Source organism: Cetorhinus maximus, chromosome 6, assembly GCF_964194155.1.
Source record: "Cetorhinus maximus chromosome 6, sCetMax3.hap1.1, whole genome shotgun sequence".
Lineage (NCBI taxonomy): Eukaryota > Metazoa > Chordata > Chondrichthyes > Lamniformes > Cetorhinidae > Cetorhinus > Cetorhinus maximus.
In genome coordinates, this window is record NC_135884.1 from 100,027,578 (window position 1) to 100,045,498 (window position 17,921).

General features: G+C 39.7%; 1 protein-coding gene across 1 annotated transcript in view; it reads right to left on the reverse strand.

Moving 5' to 3' along the window:
- edc4 (enhancer of mRNA decapping 4) overlaps positions 1-17,916 on the reverse strand; it is a 99,797-nt gene extending 81,881 nt beyond the window's left edge. The window contains exons 1-8 of the mRNA XM_078544168.1: positions 17,892-17,916; positions 11,771-11,927; positions 9,756-9,864; positions 6,286-6,385; positions 5,600-5,786; positions 4,307-4,451; positions 3,768-3,872; positions 389-498 (exon numbers count right to left, since the gene is read on the reverse strand). Of these exons, the coding sequence (XP_078400294.1) occupies positions 389-498; positions 3,768-3,872; positions 4,307-4,451; positions 5,600-5,786; positions 6,286-6,385; positions 9,756-9,864; positions 11,771-11,927; positions 17,892-17,916 (938 nt within the window). The remainder of the gene's footprint in view (positions 1-388; positions 499-3,767; positions 3,873-4,306; positions 4,452-5,599; positions 5,787-6,285; positions 6,386-9,755; positions 9,865-11,770; positions 11,928-17,891) is intronic.
- Between the last annotated feature and the right edge of the window lie 5 nt (positions 17,917-17,921).

Below are 17,921 nucleotides of genomic sequence, written 5' to 3' on the forward strand. Positions count from 1 at the left end.
GAACATTGCTCTGCCCATGATATTCCTCAGTTGCCAAGGCATCACTTCACACAATAGGATCAGTGAACTTGTTTTTCATTTCATAGCCATGTTGACATTTGTGCTAAAATTAGACTGGCAATTCACACTCCAAGAAGCATAAAAATGTTTAAAACAAGTCAAAGAATGCTACTTACCACTATTAAGCCTCAAAGGCTTTAAATCAATTAAAAATCTACAGCATGCATCTGTTCAAACAATGAATTTTTTGTATAATATGGCCTTTACTTCTTTACAACTCTGTTCGACTGAGTATTTTTAAAGAAAAAACAAATTTAAATTTGCTGAATCTGTTAAGTCAAACAAACAATCTGATCAGTTAGTTTTAGCCAAAATTATACATCAGTACCTCGGTTGATCTTGCCCCTCTATGTAGATCTGCCAGAATTTTACATATCCATCATGGCTCGCAGTGGCAAGGACTGTTCCATCTGGGGATAATGCACCTTCACTGATTCGCTGGAAGGAAAGACTATTTAGAAGTGTTGCCACAAATACAATGGTTACAATCATTTCGAAGTGTACTTAGGACACTGAAGCTTTGATAGCTTTTGAACTATTAACACTACAGACAACATTGCTGATGACAGAAAGATAAGCAACATTGTCAACAGTGTAGATGGAAGCATAAAATTACAAGCAGATACTGATAGATGGGTAAAACTGCAACAAATGGATTTCAAAGCAAATGTGAGGTCATCCACTTTGAATCTAAAAAGGATAGAATAAGGTACTTTCTAAATGGTGAAAACCCAAAAACAGTAGAGGTCCAAAGAGACTTAAAGGTCCAGGCACAAAGATCATTAAAATGTCGTGAACAGGTGCAGAAAATAATCAAAAAATAACCAAGAAAGCTAACAGAATGCTGGCCTTTACATCTAGAGGACTAAAATACAACAGGCTAGGAGTCATGATTCTGCTGTATAAAGCCCTGGTTTCAGCACACATGGAGGACTGAGAGCAGTACTGGGCACCACACATTAGGGAAGACATAATGGTCTCAGAGGGATAGCATGATACCAGGACTCAAAGAGTTAACTTAGGGGGAGAGGTTACACAAATTAGAGTTGTAATTAGAAGGTTGTAGGGCAATTTAATTGAAGTTTATGGTATTAAGGGCAACAGGTTAGGTAGATAGAAAAAAATCTATTTTTACAGTTTGGGGAGTCTAGGTCTTGGGGGCATAGTCTAGAAATTAGAGCTAGACCTATCAGGAGTGAAAATGGGAAATACTTCTACATGCAAATGGTGGTAGAATTACCTTCCACAAATGGAATCCAATGCTAGATTGTTAGAATTAAAATCTGAAATTGATAGATTTTTGTTAACCAAAAATATTAAAGGAAATGGGCAAAATCGTGGGTATATGGAGTTAGGTCGCAAATCAGCCTTGATCTCACTGAATGAGAAAGTAGGTTAAATAACCTACTCAGGTTTCTATGTTCCTATAACACTAAAACAAGACAATCAGACACTTAACTTGATTATAGCAATCCTTCTATAAAGACATGTGAGTTTCTGCAAAATAATCTGCTTCAGAAATATCTAAGGCTTTTAAAAAAAAATTATAAAACACCCCAACAAAAATGCAGAGCTCACTAACAGTCATGGTAAGGTGGTAGGAAAAGGTACTGGGAGGGTTTCTCATCAGGGTAATACCGACTACATGCTATCTGTAATTGTCGCTGTGCTATGTGTTCCTCAAGAAAAGCAGGCATCATTTCTTTGTTAGTCAAAGCTCAGTATTTCCATTAGTGCAACTCATCATTAATGCACACACCTAAGAACCAAGCTATTTATGAATTCAGTTCCCTCAGAAGAACTCTTCGCAGTTTAAAGTTTACTAGAACAATCAGCATATTTGTTTAAAAAAAAACAATGTTGGGAAGCATAGCCAGTGTCATAATATATAAATCCAGAAGGGTCATGTTAAAACTATATTTGGCCCTGGTGAGACCAAGACTACTGCAACTGTTTTATTCTCCCTATTTCAAAAATTATGTTCAGATATTAGAGGGGATACAGTGAAGGGCTGAATGTTTGATCCCAGAACTTAAGGGACTTAGCATGTGAGGAAAAAACACTTGGCCAATTAAGTACTTTTGAAATGTAGTCACTGTTAACATGTAGAAAACATGGCAATCAATTTACACACATCAAGCTCCCATAAATGGCAATGTAATAACGACCAGATTTTTTAAAAATAAAGGAATTGGTTGAGCAATAAATATTGGTCAGGATACTAAGGAAACTCCCTTGCTCTTCTAAACAGTGCCATGGGCATTTTCACCTCCACCTGGGGCAGAAGATGGGGCCTTGGTTTGACATCTCATCTGAAAGACAGCACCTCTATCAACGCAGCAGCATATTGCACCGGAGCATCTAATTAGACTGTGCTCTGGAATGGAATTGAACCCACAACTTTCAGACGAGAATGCTATCAACTGAGCCATGGTTGACTGGAAGGAGGAACTAGACTAGTTCTGATCCACAAATGAGTTTCAGGGTTATTAGAAATGCACCAAAGAAATACTGTAGATAGATGGACCAGTGGTCTTCTCCTGTACGAAACCGTTACTTTGTTCCCTCACCAAACCTCTCATCTCTACCTCACCTGCCTTATCAAGACACTCCTTAAACCTATGACTGCAACTAAATTTTTGGTCACCTGATACTTCCTTACAATTCATAACACTCCTGCTACTAACTGCCTTAGGACTTCTACAACATTAGAAGTGCTATACAAGTAGTCATGCTACTCAAAACACCTGGAAAAATAGTCATAAGAGTGAAGAGTTTGAACTTTGCTTTATTGCAGCTGATTTCAAGTGATTAACATATTCAATAACCACCACCACCCCAGGAAATACCTCTTATGAAGCTTTGCAAAACCAGGTTTGGCATCTTTCAAAAATAACATTATCAATATAAAAATAATTAGTCATAGAGCCATAGCGTTATAAAGCACAGAAACAGGCCCTTTGGCCCATCGTGTCTGTGCCTACCATCAAGCACTTATCTATTCTAATCCCATTTTCCAGCACTTGGCCCGTCGCCCTGTATGCAATAGCATTTCAATTGCTCATCTAAATACTTAAATGTTGTGTGGGTTCCTGCCTCTACCACCCCCTCAGGCTGTGTGTTCCAGATTGTAATTAAAAGTGCTCCATTCAAGTGTAGCAGCTTTTTGTTGCTTTTGTAAGCAGACAGGGGAGGTGATGGTGTAGTGGTATTGTCGCTGGACCCAGGTAAAGCTCTAGGGACCTGGGTTTGAATCCCGCTATAGCAGATAGTTGAATTTGAATTCAATAAAAATCTGGAATTAAAAGTCCATGAAACCATTGTCGTTTGTTGTAAACCCATCTGGTTCACTAATGTCCTTAAGGGAAGGAAATCTGCTGTCCTTACCTGGTCTGGCCTAAATGTGACTCCAGACCCACAGCAATGTGGTTGACTCTTAAATGTCCTCTGAACAAAGGCAATTAGGGATGGGCAATAAATGCTGGCCAACCAGCGATGCCCACATCCCATGACTGAATAAAAAAAGAATAAATGAATTTTTTAAAAATAAAAACTTGTCACTGCTAAACCTGTCACAAAGAAGGTTAGCAGTCAGAAATTTAGCAGAAATGCTAAACCATTTATTTTGACAAAACTTTCAACATGCAACAGATAACCAAGCACAAGTTAAATTTCTTAAGATTTTTTTCTTTTAAGACTATACTTACTGCTGTGTGCCCTTTCACAATGATAAAGCCTTCTTTTATATCTGTTGCTTCAATGGGCCAGACACTATTACTGTTTCTTAGTATATCCAGATCCCAAACTTCAGCCTGCACAAAGTGACAAGTATAAAACATTTAAAATCTCAAAGAAATGAAAATTCATCCATCCATCAACTCAAGTAATATTAATTTGATTCTCCCAACAGCTCATTGGATAAATGCACCACATGGCGAGATGCTAAACTATGAAAATCAGGACCATCCAAAATCTTATGTCTTATCTATTCAAACTTCAATAAAACTTTGCTAGTAAAGAGGTAATAGATAACCCAAGTTATTGAAGTTACCATAAAACTGAGACTGCGGCGGGTGGGTGGGCAGCTAATAAAAAATGACATTTTCTCATCTTGATTAGCAGAAAAGTTTGGGCTCCAGATTCAAACTGCCCATGAGGAACAGCAGAGAGGTTAGTTCGTTCCTTTGTAAAAAAAAACTGTGAAGTTCTAACATTACTGATTTCAAAATAGTCCCATTGATCTTACCCTATCTTCATGTAAAACAGCAAGTGTTTGATTTCCTTCATCATTTTCATCGTTCTCCTCTGGAATAAAGGGGCACCAGATGACCCTCCTGTTTGTATTTAAAGGTGTTCCCTCAGGTCTCTTGATGTGCACTACGATCTTTTCCCTGAACATTAAGTATAGGAACTGCTTTATTTACAACAGTACTTAGCAAGATGACAATTTTTTGGCTAATAACCTCTCAACTTGCTTAAGTTCCTATCGCAGGCAGTCTAAAAAGGAGTCTGAATTTCACAAAAGGTCATGTCACTACAAACTCAGAATCATACAACACAGAGGACATTCTGCCCATTGGGCCTGCACTTTGGTAGAGCTGTCCAATTAATCCTACTCCCTGCGAATTTTTTCTTCCCAAGTAAACATCCAATTCTATTTTGAATTTTATTCTTGAATCTGCTTCCACCAATCTTTCAAGCAGTGCATTCTAGATCACATGTCACTGCATAATACACTTCCTCAAGTCACCTGGATTTTTTGTCAATCATCTGTGCCTTCTGGTTACCAATCTTCTTGCTAGCGCTGCTTACATGAACTATGACTGGGCACAGGGGCGGGATAATCTGATAAACACTAGGATTAAAAAAAGGGGGGAGAGAGAGGATAACTTGAAGACCAGAGCTGCAAGAATAGAAGTCATTGCACACTCCCCATCCAAAGTATCTAACCCATATCAGGCCATAAATCACTGCCCGAGCCTATTGCTATAGTTTAGCAGTTAGTCAGACACAACCTTCCCTTAACAAATCCATGCTGACTGTCCTTGATTAAACCGCACCTTTCTTAATGACAATTAATACTCAAACAGTAAATATTTAACAACAGGGTTGACGAAGGTGAAATCTTCTCCCTGCATCCGAGTTCAAGCCATGGTTAGTCAAGATTCCCCTGGATTCAAGGTGCAGTTATTTGAATCACAAAAAGGTCCCACTACAAAAATTACATTGCATTAAAGTAGCCTCCTCCTATTGCACTGGGTGTGGGAAAGGTTTAAGATTACATTACATTCTCAAATAGTACATACCAATTTACTCACATTTTCACCCAAATTAGACCAAAAGCTCATACCCACTCATACGTTCAGAATGCAATAACTGAGCTTTCTAGCTGTCACACCTCTCCGCAAATCCATCAACTTGCAGCATTTATACTTTAGTAGCTTTGCAAGATAACAATAGCAATAAACTTCATAACAATGCATGGAAAATTGTTTTATCCAAATTTTAACCAAGACATTCATTGTCTGTACAAGGATACTGTATTTTCCCATTTTCTTCATTAAGTTGCCAGACGAACAAGTTTCCTGCCTCATCAACACATGCTAGTTGATTAGAGTTGAGGTGTGCGAAACTCAAATCAGCAACTCCTCCAGTAAATCCTTTCAGTAAAGTCCGTTCAGCCATTCCAACGCTCAATACACGTACCATGCCAATGCCATTAGCCCCTGTGCAGAGGAAAATAAACACATTTAGTTTCCATGTAAATGTATAAATCAAAGTTGTTCAACCATATAACCTCTATGACACCGAATTAACACTGAATATCTTTAAAAGTTGTACTTTGATATAAACACTTTGCATAACAGTCATTGAATTTTATAAAGTTAGTCAACACACAAAGCAAATTGCTTTAAATGCACCTGTAACTAAATGTACACACTGATTCCAAAATACGAACAGGTATGCTCTTTAGGATTTTTCCAAAATGTCTCAATATTACTCAAACTCTCAAATATTCAATAGCTAATTACCAAAAACTACTGCCAAATTCAAATATAGCTACCTGGGGTATCAGTGCTGTTCTCTTTTGTTCCAAAGGAATTTTAGATTTTGCAATCCTAAATATTCCCACTAAAACAGTGAGTCTAGCCCGCAGTTCATGAAATCATGCAAGGTTCTTTTGTAAGAGCCATAATCAATCTGCTAGATATGAATCATTCTCACCTCTGATAACATATGCCAGATACTGATTGGACACTGCTATGAGGTTACCATAGTAGTATTTCTGCTCCCATTCATATTTTGCCACAGGTTGTATTTTTACCTGAAACATAATACACCGGTTAGTTTATCTGTTACAATAAAAACCTCCCACGCTTCATAGTGTTCAATCTCATCTTTCCAGCCTTCCAATATTTCTAGACTTGTTTTCTCCCATCAACAAAAAACTCAAGCTGATAAATCATCTCAGTTGTTAATCTAGCATAAACTGTGCACTCCAACACAAACTCAAGAGAAAAAACTGCAGATTTGAATAAGTTGATCATGTCATAGCAAAGGAGGTTTAATTTGAGGTACTGCAGTATAAAACCATTTGGCCAAATTCTTGTTCTTTTTGTCAACAACTTAAAGGCATGAAATGTACATTTTAAAGTGGTGTAATTCAAATATTAGTTTACATATTTTATTTGCCCAAGAACTTGTCTTAAAATTCAGATCAAATAATAGAGATCAATTAAACAGCATCCTGCAGTAAGTTAAATATTAAAGGGTTCTGAATAAATAGGAAATACCAATCTATTTCCACAGCAAACTCCCTCAGGAGTCAATCACAATATCTTCCAAGTTCACTGAAATGTATAAATGAAACATATTTCAACAGTAGACTCCCTAGTATAAGCTGCAGCATGAACAGGACAATCCACATTCAACGGCTGGTCACAGTGGAACTAGAATCAACACTGGCACTCAGTACAAGAAAAGCACTATTTTGCAATCTTTGCAAATGCTTCACTTGACATAATCAAGTTCGGACATTAAGATGGGCATTTTAATGTTACCATTTAGCTTACAGGTTGTGTAGAGTAATAAAAAGGCTGCATTATACCAAGACTGTGTTGAATTCATGCAAACATCCTATGAAATATTTTACATTAATTTTACATTGAAGATACACATCTATAAACATTACACAAGCCCACTATGATTGCTTCAAACCAGTATTGATTGGAAAGCAACATCAACATATTTGTGAAAAGAACATTTTATTCTATTATACTGCCCTCAAAGATAACCGTAGATCAGTGCATTAGTCAATGTAAAGCCTCGAAAACTCCTCCCAAAAACAGGGTTCGATTTATACACCAAGCAAAAAATATGAACTTCCGGTGTTGGTTTAGGTCGTTACCATTTTGAAATGTAAAAAAACACTGGTAATTCAAATTAAATCAACATGACACATTTTATTGAATGAATTAATTCTACAGGATATTTTTAACCACAATGAAATGTTTTAAAAACCACCAAATTAATTGTCTTCAGCATCCAACGCAAAGAGTTCATCAAATTCAAAGTCACTCCGGCCATGGCATTATCATGAGGATCCCACTCTGGCGCTTTTGGTTTCAGAATCATCACTCCAAAACAACTCATCTTCCTCTTCATCCGTTGAATTGGATATTCCACATTTTTTGATTGATCTGACGACAGCTTGGACATTAATAGCATTCCATAATTTGATGACGAATCCATAAAACATCAAGCAGGGCATCACAAATATTTCTAGTCTTTGTGAAGGTTTTCATTCAACCATCCATCTATTTTCAGTGCTTCCCAAACTTTTTCCCACTGTGACCCCATTTTAATGCTTGAAAATTGATGCAACCTCAGAGTGACAGCAGGGGGTGTGGGGGGTTAATTGTTGAGTGGGGGAAAAAGGTTTTGTCCACAACAGCTTTGAAAACCTTGAGGTTTTAGCCTTGGGCTAAAAATCCATAATGCAGCGTTGGAACCAAACCCAGGATTGTCCCACCTTTTGTCACAGTTCACATTCATCCAAGTACCTCCCCAATTATGGGAACGTCTAAGGAAGTCCCTGATTAGCCAGAGCAGTGAACTGAACAGCTAATCAAGGCACCGAAAGGGTGACTAATCCGGGCTGCGAAAAGTTGTCTCGCTGATGAACCATTTGGGGAAAAAACTCATTGCCTGGCCAGGGTCTCCACCTGACAGTTGCCATTGCTGCCTCAGAGCTTGTGATTCCAAATGATTGGCCCATGACCCCAACAGGAAACATAACCCATTGTTTCGGAACCACTGGCCTGCTCAATTCAGCGCAAACATGACTCGAGTGGCTTGTTGAGACACACATCCAAGGGTTGAATGACAGACGTTTGACACCCTAGTCTAACTGCAATTTGGGTGTTATTTCTTCAGAGGCACATCTAGATCTCATCAGTTATATGGGATTTGAACATCTCCCACAATAATAAGCATTCTGTGTGTTGGCCATCGGGGCCCGTTCCACACATTATCGATCCATAATTTCACTCCATCCAACTGTTGTCATGGACGTGCACAGAAACTCCTGCAGGCCACTTGATTTTTGGCATGGTTTTACATTTGAAAGTGACCAAGGCTTTAATTGTTCCATCAGCCATGAAGGATAGTGCCACCATGAATCTAGTCTTCTCATTTCCTGCGGTTTTCATCAGAACTGTTTCCTAACCTATCCACTCCACAGTTCAGTCACTGGGCACATCAAAATTCATGGGCATTTCAGCCATGTTGCCAGTGTGACACAATGGGTAACCTTGTTTTTGCCACTGCCTGATGATGAAATCACTGGAAACTGGTAATTTTGGCATCAAGGCTTTCTGGTGATCTCTGAGCGATGTTGGTCTTCTGCTGCAACACTAAATGTTTTCATCCCATAAAGCAATTATGCCAATTAGCCATTGTTCTGAAATCTCTGTTAGACTCAGTTTAATTTGGCCCACTTAAATGTGTATATACGCATTGCATTTCTGGTAACAAAGTAACCATTCTGATGATTTTCAAGGACCCATTCCAATACATGCTTCTCAAGATCAGGGCAGTGGCTGATCCCTGTTCTAATGGCGCATTTGGTCTCGAGTATTTTTAGGGCTGATTCTTTCTTCTTCCTTTCTCATACCAGTGCTTCACTAACACTGAATTCCCTTGCTGCAGCATAGTTATTTGACAAGTCAGCAAATGTTACAACTTATAGCTTGAAAGCAGCTTCATACTTCATACTTTTTGCTGGAGGACCAATTTCTGTTCGTCGCTCGCCATGTGCAGTCTGTTCTGTGCACATCTTAAACTCCTGCTCATCATCTTGACAACACAGCTCATATCACCTGCTTGATTCCATGCACCGACTTATAAGGTGAATGCATTGCTGAGGTGAAAAATTGAGGCCAACTCTTACTGCAAGTGTTGCATTTCTTAGCAGATAAGAGGGGTTGACATAAGCTTAGTCTAGACCTAAACATGATTTTTGGCACCCAGAAAAGGAGTAATCTTATATTCCATGTACTACAGACATGCCAATGTATAATATTTCATTAGAAATTTCAAGTACATTAAGTACATTGCAGCACTAAATTTGATAACAGTCAAAGGCTGCATTTAGCAGGTACAAAATTTAGTGCTGTTTAGTTAGTCTGCCTTACCTTGTTGCTACCCCTGGCTTTATTACTGATGCTAGAATCATTGCTTGCCACAATTTCCACTTCTTTGGCAGATATAACACAATTTGAACTGTCATCACCTGAGAGGTATCTGGAGAAAGACATAATCAATCATCAGTGCAGGCCTATATACTTAAAACAAAACAAACATGCTGCCCAGTGGTGCAGTGTATTGAATGATACATTAAGAACATTCTCCACAGAATGGAAGAATTTTAATTTGGCTGGCGATTGCTCATTTCACATGAATGATCACAAGTCAGATCTCAGCAAGGACAATATCTTTCCTGGGCAGGAAGTAGCAAAAAACTGGAATTCAAACTTACACAAAATACGACCATATGAATTAGGAGTAGGCCACTCAGCCCTTGGAACCTGCTCCACCATTCAATAGGATCATGGCTGATCTAATTTTAACCTCACTTCACATTCCTGTCTACCCCCAATAACCTTTAACCCCCTTGATTATCAAGAATCTATCTAATCAAAGACTCTGCCTCAACCATCTTTTAAGGAACAGAATTCCAAAGTCTCACAACCCTCAGAGAAATTTTTTTCCCCTCATCTCATCTTAAATAGGCAAATCTCTTATTTTTAAAGTGACCCCTAGTTCTAGATTTTCCCACAAGAGGAAACATCCTTTCCCCATTCACCCTGTCAAGTCAAGTTTCACTCAAGTAGTTTCTTACTCTTCTAGACTCCAACAGATACAAGCCTAGCCTGTCCAACATTTCCTCATAAGGCAACCTGCCCATTCCAGGTATTAATCTAATAAACCTTCTCTGAACTGCTTCTAACACATTTACATCTTTCCTTAAATAAGGAGACCAATACTCTACGCAGTGCTCCAGATGCGGCCTCACCAATGCCCTGTAAATAACCTCCCTACTCTTGTATTCAATTCCTCTCGCAATAAACGATAACATTCTAGTAGCTTTTCTAACCACTTGCTGTACTTGTGTACTAGCCTTTGGCGATTCATGCACTAGGACACACATCTGCATCCTCTCACCATTTAGAAAACGTGCTTCATCTTTATTCTTCCTGCCAAAATGGACCACATCACACTTTCCCACATAATAGTCCATTTGCCAAATCTTTGCCCATTTACATAATCTATCTATATCCTTTTGTAGCCTCCTTATGTCCTCTTCACGACTTACTTTCGTACTTGTGTCATCAGCAAATTTAACAACCATACCATTGGTCCCTTCATCCATATCATTTATATAAATTGTAAAGAGTTGAGAACACAGCACTGATCCTTGTGACACACCACTCGTCACATCCTGCCAACCAGAAAATGACTCATTTGTGCTTGTTTTCTGTTAGCTAGCCAATCTTCTATCCATGCCAATATGTTATCCCCAACAATGGGCTTTTATTTTCGCAATAACCTTTGATGTGGCACCTTATCAAATGCTTTCTGAAAATAAAAGTAGTTTATCCCCTTCATCCACAGCACCTTACCTCTTCAAAGAACTCCAATTAATTGGTTAAACATGATTTCCCTTTCACCTTTTGCCTGATTACCTAAATGTATCTAAGTGCCCTGTTATAACGTCTTTAATAAAAGCTTCTAATGTTTTCCCTACGACAGAGGTTAAGCTAATTGTAGTTTCCTGCTTTCTGTCTCCCTCCCTTTTTGAATAAAGGAGTTACATTTGCTATTTACCAATCTAATGGAACCTTCCGTGAATCTAGGGAATTTTGGAAAATTAAAACCCACACATCAACTATCTCATCAGCCACTTCCTTTAAGATCCTAGGATGAAATCGATCATGACCTAGAAAATACTCTTGGACACTTGAGAAGTCACCAGTTAAAGTTAAATAATAGGGCTTTTGTGCATCCCCTCTGTTGGAGGTTTATATCTCATTTAGTGGGGAAGGGCAAAAGTAGTAGGGAATAAATTACATTTAAAAAGATACATTTTCCAAACTGAAAATTGCACATTTGACACTAAATAAAAAAATATAAGTAGTACAGCTCATACATCTCCTGATTTTCCTGTAGGTTCAGCTTGTCCAAATTTGCACTGTTTGACTCTCTGAGAATGGGCCCATCTCCAGCTCCAATGGGATCTGGAACCAGCAATCCATTTAGTTCTCCATTGTAAGATGTGGATTTCTTTTGGTTGTCGATCGTTGACTCTAAGAAGGAATTACATTAAATGATCAGTATGCTGTGCACCTCAAGATTCTGCTTAGTAAACCACAAAGCATGAAAAATAGCAATGTTTAAAAAATGCAATTTTGGCTTGAATCAAGATGCTTATGGTTACAGCACGGAACTGAGTATGAATGTAAATAGAGTCTTGAAAATTCACATTATTACAAATTCTACGGCAACATAATATACATTTGTGAAATAAAACCTGGAATTTTAAGAAGAGCTAAGGAAAGGAAAATTAGTCAATTCCCATAATGGAGTTGGTAGCTAAGCAATGGAGTCTGTTGCGGGACCAAAGATGATGGCATCAGTCTGACCAATGTTTAGCCGGATGAAACGGTGGCTCATTCGAGACCAACTAGGCGATACAAACAATTTCAGAGGATCACAGTGGGTGGAGGAGACGAACAGCTGGATATCATTAACATACACATGGAGGTTGACAATGTCATCAGGAGAACCACGTAGATTAGGAAGAACAGATAACAAGGATAACAAAAACAGAAACAGAAATACCTGGAAAAACTCAGCAGGTCTGGCAGCATCGGCGGAGAAGAGCACATAAAAAATAAAAGATAACAAGGATAATTCCATGGAAGGCTCCAGAGCTCATGGTGTGGCACAGAAAGAGAAGTCATTGCTCCAGGTACTCTGTCAATGATCAAATGGTTCAAGAACCAAGCCAAACAAGGATAAATTCCACTTAGCAGGAAAACAAAGAAACATTGGAGGAGGGTGGTACAGACAGCCAAGCGAAAGATAGCTGACAGATCAAAGGCTAGGAGGGATAATATATCAATCACAGAGGATATAATTTATAATTTTAGTTGGGGCTGCCTTAGTGCGGTGACAGAGGGTGGAAATAGATATTCAAACAGGGAGTTGCATATAAGAGACATTTTCAAGACTCCGTAGAGGAAAGGGATATTAGTGATGGAGCGCTAGTTTGCAAAGCATTAAAGAAAGAGTTTTCTTTGAGGGCGAGATAGTGTTTTAAAGGAGGACAAGAAGAACCACTGGAAATGTCAATTAGCATGGAGGGTAGGGAGAGGAAGGGGAGTCAGTGGTTTAATAGGAGTAACTGAGTATTTGGGACAAGGATCAGGAGGGAATTGAGGCAGCAGCTAATGAGCTGGAGGGAAAATGAAGAGCTTGCCGAACAATATAAGACTTAGGGCTGGTTATCGGAAAGACTGAGAAGGGAGGGAGCGGGAAAAAAAATGGGGTAGCAACACAGATTGACTGAATATTAAAGAAAAAGAATTTTGTAAGCTCTTTGGTCTGGCATAAAACAGGAAGATGGTGAGCAGGGGTACAGGCCTAAGGAGGCAGTTTGTTTTTGAGGAGAGCCTGACATCCTCAAGTTAGATCCCACATTAGGATAAGGATTTGGGTGTAATAATCCCTTGCTCCTTATTCAAGTCACTCCATCTGGCCATGTGCACCAAGTCCATCTGCTCGTGCCCGGTAAGCTCTTATTTGAGCATATCACTTCTCTTCTACTCCTTCCTGTCTCTCTTTCCAAGTCCCTGTTGCTACCAGCCTCAAAGCTGGATATTGATTTCTTTAGGTGGTCTGAACACTTCTGGTATTTCACAATGAGGTCATACATAGGCCAGATATATTAAAGTCAGTAACTTTTCAATACAAAGACGTAGATGTGGGAGCTATAGCCAGGGGAGCATCCGTAGAGAGAAGGTCCTGAAGTTCTTGCAAGTTGAGGGTGTCAGGCAGAGCTAAGAATGCTGTTAAGGTCAAAAATATACTGATGAGAAAGCTGGGAGCAAGTCCTCTCTAGGGGCTGCTGAGGGTAGTGGGAACATTGAGCAGAGAGGAAAGATAAAGTAGTGATCAGAAATGACTCAAGTTGCGAAGCCTCATAAAATAGAAATATTAATGTTCATCAGACTAATATCAGAGCTCCAAAGTGAAACTAGGCTTGTTTACCCAGAAATATAGAAGATTAAGAGGTAATTCGATTGAAGAGTTTAGGTATTAGAAAGGAATTAATGAGGTAGAGAAACTTTTTCCACTGGTGAGGATGTCAAGGATAAGGGGACATAATCTTAAAAATCAGACACAGGCCTAGCAGAAGAGATTTTTTTTTAATTTTCACACAAAAGGTGGTAGAAATATAGAACACTTTCCGACAAAAAGCAGATGATAGCTCAGTTTGAAATCCAAGATCAACAGATTTTTGCTTACCATAAGGGTTATGCTGCTAAAGGGGTTGATGGAGTTGGGATACAGATACATTATCAACATCCTGGGGGTTACCATTGACCAGAAACTGCACTGGACTAGACATATAAATACTGTGGCTACAGGAGCAGGTCAGAGGCTAGGAATCCTGCAATGAGTAACTCACCTCCTGACTCCCCAAAGCCTGTCCACCATCTACAAGGCACAAGTCAGGAGTGTAATGGAATATTCTCCACTGGCCTGGATCAGTGCAGCTCCAACAATACTCAAGAAGCTTGACACCATCTAGGACAAAGCAGCCCGCTTGATTGGCACCCATCCACAAGCATTCACTCTCTCAACCATTGATGCACAGTAGCAGCACTATGTACTATCTACAACATGCACTGCAGGAACTCACCAAGGCTGCTCAGGCAGCATCCTTCAAACCCACGACCTTTACCATCTAGAAGGACAAGGGCAGCAAACACATGGGAACACCACCACCTGGAAGTTCTCCTCCAAGCCACTCACTATCCAGGCTTGGAAATTTTTGGCCGTTCCTTCACTGTAGCTGGACCAAAACCCTGGAAATCCCTCCCTAACACCACCACATAGACTGCCATGGTTCAAGAAGGCAGCTAAGAACCACTTTCTCAAGGGCAATTAGGGATAGGCAATAATGCTGGCCTAGCCAGCAATGTCCACATCCCATAAATGAATTTTTTAAAAATTAGCCATGATTCCACTGAATGTCAGAACAGGTTTGAGAAGCTGAATGGCCTATTCCTGTTCCTGCACTCCTTTTAGGGGAATGAATACAGGAAGAAAAGTCAGAGCAGGCTTGGAGAGGTGAGATGAAGGTTGAAATCACTAGGATGAGAAGTGGCATTGCTGTGGCTAAGAGAGAAGATCTTAGCCAAGAAATCAACATTAAGCTTGCCAGGATGGTAGATGATAAGGACTTGGAGGAGAGACGTGGAAGAGATGATCTTCTCAGATAAGGAGTTTTGCAACAGCAGAGAGAGCAGAGATGAAATTTACCAATGATGGGTGAGTATGTAGATGAGGTACCTTTCATAATGAAGGAGTTATCATCTGCCAGCCAGATTTCCAGCAGATTCAGGATGTCAGTGGTCTAATGTATTGGATAGGGCAGAACTTATTTACAACATTTTGGAATGTAATGCCACTGCGCTGTTTGACCATGAAGTGAAAAGGTTTGGTGTATTATAATCCTAGTCCCTTTCTGATCAATCATATTTCTCAGATATTCATTCTCAATTTAAGGTTAAGAAAGCAAAATCCTCAAGGCATTGAACGGGTCCGAAGGTCTGATCTAACTCTCCCCAAAGGAGGGACAAGTCCAGAATATTACCATCCTCCAGATAGCCTTTACAAGAAGTTACAACCATTTTATAATATCCCAGATATTCTAAGTGTCTGGGGAGCTCTCCTCAGTAATGTAGCTCTCAAAGAATGTACAGAGACTGGATTCATGAATTGGTGATACAGAAGACAATATAAATTCCAAACTATACAGAAGTTTATTAAGCAACCAAGCATGCAATTCACAGTTGGTAAGATAGTCATTCGCAACATTGACTTGTGGCATATCAGGTGGAAGAGCAGAGTTACCATCACACCCTGAAGGAACTTTGGTCGTGAATGCTGGCAGCAGGGGACCAGCCAGAGATACCAAAATCAGTAATTTTATTAGGATATTGCCACAGAGTAAAGCGTAAGACTTGCATTTATATGGTGCTTTTCACAACCACCAGACATCTCAAAGCACTTTACAGCCAATGAAGTAGATTTGAAGGGGGTCACTATTGTCATGTAAGAAAGACAGCAGCAACTTTGTGCTCAGCAAAATCCCACAAAAAGAAATGCAACAATGACCAGGTAGTCTGTTTTTGTGATGTTGGCTGAGGGATAAATATTGGCATGGGGAAGTTCCCCTGCACTTCTTCAAAATAATGCTATGGGATCTGTGGTACTACACCACGTACAGAAGTCATTGGGGCCTCAGTTTAACGTCTCATCTGAAAGACGGCACCTCCGACAGGACTGTGCTCCCTCAGTACTGCTCTGGAGTGGCAGTTTTGATTTTTTTTGTGTGTGTTCAAGCCCTGAAGTGGAAATGTCTCCAAGCTGATGCACTCTGTTAGAGATAAAAACGTTTTTAAAAATGAAACAGTGACAGTAGATTTGACATTCAAGATCTCCTACACCAGAGACACCATTTTACAGTTGAGCAGAATGAGCCACTGAAGCAGAATACTTTCCACTCACAAGTAGCCGTGTTTTGCATCAGTACATGGTACAACAACAGACTCAAAAGCCTATCACATCTCACTCTCTTACCAGGAAGGGGGCATGTACAAACTAGATTAGGAACTCTCACCCTGATTTTACTATACTCATGCATGCAATTAATTTAAAAACACATCCAACTGCTTCATACAGAAAGCTTCATACTTCTCAAGGGCAATTTTGATGAGCAATAAATGCCAGCCTAGCCAGCAACGCCCACATCCCGTGAATGAATAAAAAAACAGGAGCTTGAGAAGCGATGTTGCATTAACTCTACAGTTTCTTGACAAATCGCAAATGCAGAATTCAACAGAACATATCAGGGTTACAGGTGTTCACTTATTTGACTCTCCTGTCAATACCAGACTGGTTTGCATGCAGCACCCAGCTGTTTTTGAACAAATTGTGAACTCCAGGTTTATCCTCCACCTTCAGAAAGCAGAGATATAGACCACAACCACATGCATACCTTATGCTTAGTGGGCTTGGAACCTTGAAGTTTCCTTCACTACAAACATGAAAAAAAATTGTGCCCTACCAAGCATCTCATCATCATCTCATGGCCTGTGATGTAAATTTACTGCTGACTTATAATGGCAGGTTCATTTTGATATGCATAATTAGTACAGATGTAAAATGAAACAATAAAATAAGATTGAAAGCTTGCAAACATTAAACAAACCATCACTGGCTATAATCATTTTCAGCAAGGCTCAAAATTAAACTTGAACAACCATGAGAATGTACAGCAGAAGAAAAACACACACAATGGTCCATCAACATAATTCTGTATTATTTTGATAATCGTTAACCTCCTAACACATTGCGTCGGTACATACTAATCAGCATTTTCCTGCCATTATAACAGAATGGGAAGGCGTATTCAGAAATGAGAATTTATAGTATTGATTCTGATGGCAGGTACAAGTACAGTTCAATGATCTGTTCCAAGCAGAGCCAATAATTAGTTTCTTTGCTCTTAAGAACAAAGCCACCTTGTAAGATTGCCAACATGTCGACTGGACTGTGCGTGCACCCACATTTTAACTTAATACCAAAAATATCAATGAACATACAATTAGGAAATTTCTGTCCATAATAACATGATCAAAGGAAACGAAACTGAAAGTGAACTGTCCGACCAGGTAAACATATTGACCCGGCATCAGCAAAGACACCTCCCCGCCGGAGTCAGTCTGTTGGTGCCGCTGATCCCGTTGCCAACAAACGGACAAGGAGCCAGGAACAGGTCCCCAACTCCAGAGGGAGCCTCCCTCTTACAGGGTAACTAATTCTCGGGCCGGGCCGGGATGGAGGGCGGCGGTGTCCGTTAGTCGAGGCCTGGTCCCCGGTATAAAGTGATTCTTCCCCCGGGATCACCCACACCCCTCCCCATCTGCTTGTCTGTCCGGAGCCTTTCATCTAAGAAGTTCCGGTTCCATCCTTACCGGTGACCCGGTCCAGCTTCAGCATATCCC